General features: G+C 51.0%; 4 protein-coding genes across 4 annotated transcripts; 1 reads left to right on the forward strand and 3 right to left on the reverse strand.

Moving 5' to 3' along the window:
* Positions 1–102: 102 nt before the first annotated feature.
* PHYSODRAFT_487901 (hypothetical protein) lies at positions 103–678 on the reverse strand (the record flags this gene model as incomplete). Its single annotated transcript, XM_009522948.1, has 1 exon — positions 103–678. A coding segment is annotated over one exon (576 nt), but the record flags the coding sequence as incomplete, so codon positions are not given.
* Positions 679–1,654: 976 nt separating this feature from the next.
* Positions 1,655–2,128, reverse strand: PHYSODRAFT_404196 (hypothetical protein; the record flags this gene model as incomplete). The annotated part of the gene is made up of 1 exon (XM_009522949.1): positions 1,655–2,128. A coding segment is annotated over one exon (474 nt), but the record flags the coding sequence as incomplete, so codon positions are not given.
* A 2,149-nt stretch (positions 2,129–4,277) lies between these two features.
* PHYSODRAFT_480321 (hypothetical protein) lies at positions 4,278–5,042 on the forward strand (the record flags this gene model as incomplete). Its single annotated transcript, XM_009522950.1, has 1 exon — positions 4,278–5,042. The coding sequence occupies one exon, from the start codon at positions 4,278–4,280 to the stop codon at positions 5,040–5,042; it is 765 nt and encodes a 254-aa protein (XP_009521245.1).
* A 1,533-nt stretch (positions 5,043–6,575) lies between these two features.
* On the reverse strand, positions 6,576–6,830 carry PHYSODRAFT_478406 (hypothetical protein; the record flags this gene model as incomplete). The annotated part of the gene is made up of 1 exon (XM_009522951.1): positions 6,576–6,830. One exon carries the CDS (start codon positions 6,828–6,830, stop codon positions 6,576–6,578), a length of 255 nt encoding a protein of 84 aa, XP_009521246.1.
* Positions 6,831–9,804: the final 2,974 nt, after the last annotated feature.

The raw sequence follows: 9,804 nt of genomic DNA on the forward strand, positions 1-9,804 counted from the left end.
AGCAACGCTTGATGTGTCAAATAACTCGTGAAAATGCATCAGTGGACTAGTACGGAAAAGCCGATCTCCAATACCTGCAGATGTGTCGGCTGTCCACGGTGTTTACTCGTGTCGTGCTCGTTTTCTGGCACCACCGCTTGCAGCACCTTCGGCAGCTCCAAACCTTGCCGAAAGCAGGGCCAGCTCCGTCTTGTGCTTCAACAGTTCCTTTTGGTGCTCAGACAACCACGCTCGAGTCTTCGTAATGACCACATACGCACTTCCGCCTCGGCCTTCAGCTTCCAAGGTGAACGAAGCGTTCACCTGCTTCTCACGCATCCACGTTTCGGCGTAGTTGCGGGCATGGCCAACTCCGTTGAAGTGACGAACTCCGTTGGTATCCATTGAGCTCTCAGGGCCTCGTAAAAATGCTTGAATTCTCGCGTTGTCGGGAAAGGAAGCGTCCGGCATCTCCCAAGAGAACGGTTTACCCAACGCTTGGAGCTGGATATTCAACCATTCGATTCTCTTGTTAGCAATTGCAGAAAGCGCCACAAATCTGTCGTCCGAAGCAGGGAGAGTACCGAGATGCTGCGAGAACGACTCGATAACGGGCTGGAGGAGGCTCGGCGGCGTTTGCTTGAACTTGGATGCGACCGTGTCGAGCATCGTCTGGTCACCGCATTGAATGACCCACTTCCGACGATTGGTTCACGTGATAACCCGTCCCAACTTGACATGATCCATTTGGTGATGTCCCGCCGCGACGGCCCGACCAAAGCGAAAGGCTTCTCTTTAAATTCGTCCCGGAGAATGGCGACTCTGCGATCGGCTTCCTGCTGATCATAATGCGTGCGTGTGCTTAGAATATCTGCAGCGAGCTTGCTCCTTTTTTGTTGTCGGGCCTTTTCTCCACTGTTGTACTTCCTAAGTTGTTCGCGCAGTGTTTCAATCCAAAGCGATCGTAGTAAACTTTTAAAAGGTTTATTCCACGAAATATCTGCCGGTTGACAGACATACGTATACCTTGGCGGCACCTTCAGTAGGACAACGTTGAGCGAGGCAGCATAATCTTTTACCTCCTTCGTCCAATGCGCGCTAAAATCGTCCCACAACAGCAAGAGCTTGTCGTCCGGGTTCTCACGGTTGGCAAAATGATACTTCAAAACTTTAGAGATAAATCCGCGTTCCACCACGCAGTTTTGTTTCCAAAGATCCGACAGGGAAACGTTTTCTGCAGGGTTTTCACTTCACGCTAAATGGTTGTACCGAACCCATTTCTGATCTCACCGTTCTCAGCGCGTCTTGCTTCCGTCTTGGCGTCTGACATCTTGAATATAATGAATGGGTCGCACTTTACACTATCCGAATCTGCTAAAAGCATAATAGTTGCACGATGTTTGTCTTTATTAGCGCATTTGATCCAAACCGTCTTCGTGCCCTTTGCTGAGATAGTTTTCTTCGGCACGTATTCAAAAAATACAGCTAGAAAGTATGTTAGACGTCTAGCATTAAATCATAATAAGAAATAAAACATTTTCGCACCTGTTTTGTCTGCGTTGAATATTTTGGTGCAGTTTTGTTCGACAGCAGTTTGAAGTACCAAGGCGCGAAATGCTTGGGCAGCCTCAGCCGCGTCTTGAGGAGTGGTTTGGCCTTGATGCGTTCTTGTGCGCAACGACAGTCTGGGTCGCCTCATGAACAGCTTCATCCAAGTTGAGGAGGCGGAGAACTTGTCGGGAGCAATATCAGATTCCTTAGCCACTTCCATTGCCTTTGTTTTCAGCATGAACCGGGACACAGGAATTCCTTCCTTCCTAAATGTGTTGATCCACCGGACGATCTCTTCTTCTGCCTCGAGGCTCAAGACGGTGCCGTCTCCGAGCTTCCGAGAGTTAAGATGGCGTGCTCGCCCAGATGCACACGCTGACTGTATTGAAGCGGAGGCCTTTTTCCATTTGCTGATCTGCTTTTCTTTTGCTCTGTGGTCTTTTCGTGTGAGCTGCCCGTAGAAGTGCAGAATGGTGGCCTTGATGAAGTTGCCCTTGTTGAGAAACTTGAGGACGTCTCGCTTGTCGCCGTAGGCCACGGCAACTCGTTTGTATTGCTTTCGGCGCTTACTGGAGCCTGTGATGCACGGTCGACCCATGCTTCCTTCCCGCGCTGAAGCTTAATGCGATACTGCTCTTTTAGAACCAATGGCGCGTAAAAATAACCGATCCCATATGAAAAGTACTGACCAATCGCAATGGCTAGATGTAGTTGTCGCCAACGACTAAACGTCGCCAAGGACTAAGACTATACGGTAGTTCAAACCAAACCAAAATTACCAGCAAACCAGGTTCATTACGGTTTCACGGTTTGGTTTGAAGTGGTTCGAACCAACCGAAAGCAAACCAAACCAAAACAAACCTCTAGCATCGGATTGGTCTAAATCAAGCGCTTGCTGACTACTCGCGTGCGAATGTCGCATAGCATTGTCAACTAGGTCGCCTTCGACTTGGCTGGAAACACCTACAACTAAAAGTGCTGCTACATATTGGTGTTGGTACTATAATAGTGCTAATTGCCGTGACGAGGACGTGCCCTTGCGGGACCACACCCATGAGTATCGCGTGTGCCGCAATTCACTTGCTGAAGCTGGCGCGTGGAGTTTGAATGGTGATATGCACTTCGCCGAGCTACCGACAACTGAAACTTTTCGTTGAGGCTGCTGAGTCGACAATCTGCTGGCTGGAGAACACAAAGCTTAAGCCAAGCCGAGTTACGCGTTAAGTCACGAAACTGATCTGCTGGGGCCACGCCCTCATTCTTTGGGTGTTCGCGGTTTAAGCGGATGTATGATCCACATTAAAGTGCACACAATGCAGAGGTAGTGTATGGCTAAGCGTGTTGAGTAGTCCGAATACTCAGATCAAAAATAATGAATTATCGCATTCGGGTTGGTAGTACAGGTCGTGCTTTTCAATACAACGTTTAAGACGTTTAGTGCGATTTGCCTTACTGTTTTCACGAGGGTGGGTGGCATCCTGGCGCGCGCTCCGTGCATTCGCCGCAAATACCTACCTGCCTAATCGGCGATTAGGCAGGGGCGTGTCTGCGCAAGCGAGTGGAATACGAGAAAGAGACAAAGAAAAACGAATTGTGTATTCCCTCAAGTGCAACGACGTTAGTGTATGTACGACCCAACGCCGATGTTATTGCCCGACACCAGCCATGTCGGCCTGTCGGGCGCGACTCATCCCCAGGTTCACTCAGGCCTTGTGAGGCATGCGGCTTTTTGCGAAAGATAGTTCATCTGTTTGACAGAGGATACTTGCACCGGGTCAGCTCCAGTCGGTGCACGGTAAAAGAATAGGCTGACACTCTGTTTTTTGTCGAGAACATTTCCGTATGTTGGCCCCCCCCAGCTAACACGCAAATGATACCATGATCTTAGCACACACGCACACCCTCTCCAAGTTAGCAGGGGCTTGCATTTCGACCTGCCGACGTCAGCTTGCCTCCTTCTCGTCCTTTTCGCAAATGATTTTGGAGTGTTGAACGTCAAATCACCAGCTGTAGCTCTAAGCACATCTCAAGATCTCTTACTGGCTGCCCGGTGCAAGCAGCCACTATCCATCTGTTTTGACCGACCATAAAGCCCGAAGTTCGAAGAACCAATGATTGATTACTCGGCGACGCAGGCGACGGGAATCTGTTTTTCCGGATCTTCGAGGGGAGCGGTAGTTCGTGCCGACAACGACTAGGCGACAGGTAGAGGGGGCCTTCAGGCCTGCTCATCCTTAGATTTAGTCCCAAGCTAACCCTCCACGCCACTCCCAGGCAACGAGGCAATACACTATTGCTTAGCCCCACTGAGATGATCCTTGGAAACAGAAGCGGCCACGAAACCAATCCGCCCAAAACCACCGCAGTTGGTTCGGAATTGCACGATCCCAGTAATAAACTAATATCCGACGGAAATATGGTTCAAAGGTCGCGCAGTTTTCACTCGAACCTTAAGTTCGCACTTTGGGTGGTTTGGTTTGTTTCAGGCGTGAGGAACCTACAGTACAGTGTCAACTTCCCAATATTAAGTTCTCTGCCCTAATAAGCGATCAGTACTGTTGTCCGGATCTCCAACTTCGATCATGGTGATTACGCGTAGTCGAGGATCACGAACTCACCTCACCCCTGGATATACGGCACTACTGTATGGCATACAATATTGCCGTCCCGTCCAGCAACTCGCAATGTGTAAACTAAACTCTCTGGACGCTCAGTTTCCAATTCCTCGCCTGCACAACAACTAGACCATGGGCCTGCTACCACCGCTGTTCATCATCCTTGCCGTAACAAGCTTCTGTTCAGCCGGGGCTGTCGCGATCGTCCACGACAAGGTGCAGCCATTTGCCCAACCCGCGCCGGTCACCATCTCCGAGAAGGTTGCCGTCAAGTTCAAGCCGAGTCTCGCCATTCGTGAAACGTGCCACCCGTACCCTGCCGTCAATGCCGCCGGCGAGACGAGCAGAGGGCTCAAAGGGGAGGGTAAACCCGAGAGTAAATGCAGGGGGTCGGAGCTGGGGTCGCAAGTGTACGGCCGAGCTACTTGGCACAAGGGCATGTGGGCCATCATGTACGCGTGGTACTTCCCCAAGGACAGCGTATCGAAATTTGGCCAACGACACAAATGGAATGCCGCGGTCGTGTGGCTGGACAACCCTGCAATTGTGAAGCCCGAGATACTCGCTGTATCTGCAATTGGTGTGAATGGGGTATACGACATCAGAACGATCAGCGGCCCACCACGTTGCTATAAGACACGAAGCTCGGAGTGGTGTGAACCAGCTCTTGTCGACTGTATCAACGGCACGACTCCTATGCTCAGATACATACCGGGTAAAATTGCTAGCGGCCTGATGACGACTACGAATAGGGGTCGTGGAGAATTCCAGGACCTCATTATGTGGGAGCAGTTGACTGAAGCAGCGCGGAGCGCTCTGACAGCGGCAGACTTTGGAGCTCCCTTTGTCGACGAAGCTTTTAAGTCGAACCTAGACTCCGCCCGTCCGTCCTTATAGTTTTCACCCGCTGAATTCAAACGCCCAAGACTCAGAAGCCCGCACTGTCCAGGCCGAAGAAAATGGAAGAACGGAATACACTAAAAAGTGTGAGAAAGAAAAAATATTTTTCCGAGAAAAACTTGGTTTGTTCATTTTGATTCAGCCACCTACAGGAATTAGAGAACTTTAGTTTCTCGAGCTACTTCAACTTTCGGAGCTGAAATGCGTTGCTCATAAAATAGACTCCTTGGAGTCTCAGGGGTACACCCGATAGCTCCACTGGAGTTAACTGCACCTTTCACTCTAATTAGTCGTGCGACTTTTATAATAATCTATATATATAAATTCGAGATCCGTCAGTGTGTCACGCTTCTTAGACCCTTTGGTTAACTAATAATCGATGCGGAGCCCCGCAAGGTTGCACGTGAGACTGGGCCTCTAGTGTAGAACACACAACATATGTGGTACACACAGGGGTCTCCATCCCATTACTAGCTCCGTGAAGGCTGGTACAGGAGAGTTTTGGTATAAACCCCTTCTTTTTATTTTTATTATTTTTCATATTAGCTACGGTCATCTCCTGCGCCGGCTTCGCAGCCGCCCCTTAAAACTGTAGGTACTAGTTATCAACCGGCAATGCTTTACAAAATTAAACACTGAACCTTGGCTGAGATCATTTTGCTGCTTGTAGCAATTTTCGACTTGAAAATGCAAATGATTATCTCTAGTGCTATTACAGTCCGCCTCAATCGTTCTCTTTACTTCAATTCGTTTATCGGTACCCTGCTCAGTATATGTACTGATTCAAATCAGTACCGTCGGTAGCACACCGGTTCGATCTGCCCACGCATATAAACCTTTTGGAGGGCCCAGTGCGGCACCGAAGTCGTAGAAATGTGCCAGTTAGATGTCAAGAGGGGTCATCGTTTGACTTGATGTACCACGGATATAATCCGATTTGGTCTGCGATAGCAGCACCAACGTTGCTTCCTATCCCTTTATAATTCCACTATACCAAGGTTAGGATAAAACGTGCCACGAAGCTTCCCGTTCACTAATTAAACGGGGTACTGTAAGATCCGATAATGCCATCTGAAATATATATTTGATATCTATCCTCAGTACTTTAATTTGTAGCACTTTGACGACATCAGGGTTTGGTAGTAGTCAGCATAGTAGTAGCGATAGTAGTGATACTACTACTACTATAAAACTACTATAGTACTGGGTCTGGACTTGATAGTAATGATATATTTCATTTTCATGGTGAGGTATATTGTGTTCATTTAGAGCTAGGTACTAACGATCAACAATATCCGAAGCTAACATCCATACGCGTTGTTAGCTGTGATTGTGCCGTCTCTCCGGAGGATGACCAGTCCTATCACTTCGTTCCAGTAGCTGAGGCTTCCCAATTTGCCACTCACCGATATCACGATTCACGTTTTGAAGGGCGATGTCCCAGTGCCCGGGCGGCAGACCCCGCCCGGTGTCGGCCAGCTGCTTGCTCGCGTGTGTATACATCGCCATGCTGGCGAGGGCATCAGCAGTTTAGTTGTAGGTGCGGTAGTGGTGTGTCCATGTCTCCACTCGACAGTAGTCGGCTAGCACCCGACAGTGCCAGTACAGTCTCGCAAGATGCGCAGCAAGAGGCGGTCGCCGTCCGTCCAATTGTTTGATGATCATCATGCTGTCGCCGACAACATGTAGCGGCTTCAGCCCACATTTGTTCGCGTATTTGAGGCCATGTAGGAGTCCACGATACTCAGCCGTATTGTTCGTAGTGCGTATATCTCCATACGCCATACTCGCAAACCATACGGGCACACCAGCTCTCGCACCAGGGTCAAGCCGAACAATTACAGACCCACTACTCCCTGGGCCTGGGTTTCCACGCGATCCCCCGTCAAAGAACAGCACATAGACCGTATCAGCCGCAACGACAGGAATGGGAAGTGGGTCATAGTTCGCGGCCAGCGCGTTCACAACTATCCGAGCGGCCCGGCGCTCTGCAGAAGAGCTGACATTCGTTGCGTAGGACGCATCGATGGTGAGGTAGCTCTGACGTAGCCGCACCCGTAACAGCGCACGGAATCGATGAGCGTGGGGCTTGGGATCTGGATTCAGATACTCGGATCGCCATTTCCAGATCCCCGAGCCGCCAGCACTTCGCTGCTGCGTTAGGGATAAACCGAGCGATGTCGTCCCTCATATCCTTCTGATACCAGCGAAACGCTTCACCCAGCCGATCAAAGAAGCCCTGGGGGATGATAGCCAGCTTAAAAAGATAAGATCATACGAGAATCGGTGATCTCCACTGAGTGAAGCGCGCGCCAAGACTTGATAAATTCCGTCCACAGACTCCTAGCCGCGGGGCACTCCCAAAAGACGTGAGTAAGCGAGATCTTGGAGTTCTGGCACTCCGCGTGGGGGCATCCAGGCTTGCCGGTATTGCGGACGAACAAGTTCAGGCCCCGCACTTTGAGCCGATATAATAGTCGCTCCCCCATGCGTTAAGTCCAACCACCTTGCGAATAGATCCCCACTCAAGCGCGCCAAGCGAGAGATGGAAGGCCGAGGATTCTTGTTCCCAAGCGCACATGCGGTGTTGAAGCTCCAGTTTCCCCTTTTCCCTCGCGGCAGCTGCTACCACCGCTTTAAAGTGGTGACGGACGCCCTCGAGCCCAGCGACGAGCGAGTGTAGGGTGAAGTTCAATCGCCGATATCACCGAGGATGACGGAATCAGTTTGTGCAGTGCAGCCAGAAGACCTGCCGTGGACGGCGCCTCAACGTGTGTGGCGCATGTATCCCCAACCGTGATGATTGTAGCGTGACTCGGTGAATCAGCACTAGGAGGCTGAACCAGATAGGGGTGGTCAGGCATGGCAGCCTTCAGTCGCAGCTCCCGTGACGACGCATGTTCGTGGATTAGATCCGGGAAGTTGGCCAACAGCAGCTCAATAAGACGCGACAGTTGAGCCAGTCGTACCGAGGAAGCTGCCTTGGCTGGTTCTCCTCCACAATGAACCTGGAATCCAATGTGGCCTGGGGCAACATGCCGCCAGCCCAGGACATCGCGAAGCAGCGTGGACGGAGTAGCTAGGAGTGGGAAGGCCTTCGCGAGATTGACTCGCTCACCGTCCGCATCCCAGAGTTGAAGGGCTCGGATCTCCTGGAATGGTAACCACTCCATGTGGGCCACACCTTTGGATTCACGACACCAGTCTCTCAGCGCCTTCATCGCTGGGCTTTTTAGCAGCGTAGTGTCAACCAGGCATGAGCCATCGCTCCAGTCGTAGGAGGAAGAGGGAGTAACAAGGTTGACCATACGTGCAATACTTGAAGCAAGCACAGGGGAGGGGGTATCAGCCTTGTCAGTCCCAGCTACTCTCAGCATAGTTTTTCCAGCGGTCCAGACAGTCGAAGGAAAAGGTAACCCAGCAAAGCCTCCAGCACGATAACCGCAAGTGATGAATACCGTCGGCGCGCCAGGTCCCGCAGTTCCAGCAAATAGTATGTCACCAACAACATTCATAGTCTTGGAGCTCGTTACGGCCCATCGGACCGTCTCCGTAGCTGCAAAAGCCAAGAGCTCCACCTTTAGGTCAGGAACAGCAAGGCCCCCGTCAGCTCGTGGGAGTAGCGCAACATCCTGGTTGACCCAATGAGCTCCAGCAATCGTGGAGCTGCCGAAGTGTCCGTGCCATACAAAGTTCCAAATCTTAAGCTGGAGTTCACTCACCCACTCAAGTGTAGGCCGCGCATGCTGCGCGACGTGAAGTAGTTTGGGCAGAATCACAACCGCTGCAATCGTTGCACGTTGATCAGGAGTAAGCGTCTTTAGTTCAGCGAGACGAATTCGGATAGTGAGTTGGGACACCGCTTTGGTCCAGGCAGCCGCGACAACATCGGAGCCACCAACTTGTGCCCCAAGATAGCGGCAGCATCGCTCTGTTGGAAGAAATTGCAGCGGCTCAGGGAGTGTTGAGCCGCTGATGGCCCCGGTTGGTCGAAGAGCGATCACCACGGTCTTAGTCGCGTTTACCCGGAGGCCACTGGCATTTCCAAATCGTGAAGTAACGCCCAGCAGAATTGGGACTTCAGACGGAGATCCTAAGTAAACCGTGGTGTCGTCCGCAAATCCTGCAATGTTCAGCAGAACTCGGCCGCAGGCTGCGGATAAAGTGATACCACTAATACCTGCCACCGCTTCAATTAATCGGTATAATGGTTCCAGCGCAATAATAAAAAGCATAGGAGCAAGCGGACAGCCTTGCCGGATTCCACTCGTGACTTCCACCAGTCTCGACCGAAGTCCGTTGACGAGGAAACGGACCGTCGTGCCGCGATGAAGAAATTCAGCGCCGCGATGTACCGAGCTGGATAACCAAGCCACACTAAGACGAGAAATAGGAAAAGGCGAGCCAGCGAGTTATAAGCCTTCTCGAAGTCGAGGAGCATAGCGAGCGCTTCCTGGTGTGTGTCATCCGTTTCAGCTGTCACCTTCGCGGCCGAGAACAAATCAATTGTGTCATGTAGTTGCCTACCTGGTACGAATCCAGCTTGGTTTTCATGGATGACACTGCCCAAGGTCGAGCTCGTTCTTGTCGCCAAAATTCGAGTAAAGATCTTGTAGTCAGAGTTGAGCAGAGCCAGGGGACGATAGTTGAGTGGGTTGGATAGATCACCGGACTTTTTCAAGCAAAATATATCCGCCTCAAGAAAAGTCTCCGGGAAGATACCAGCCTCATACCACAAATTGTATAACTTCGTCAAACA

The sequence above is a fragment of the Phytophthora sojae genome, assembly GCF_000149755.1.
Source record: "Phytophthora sojae unplaced genomic scaffold PHYSOscaffold_2, whole genome shotgun sequence".
NCBI lineage: Eukaryota > Oomycota > Peronosporomycetes > Peronosporales > Peronosporaceae > Phytophthora > Phytophthora sojae.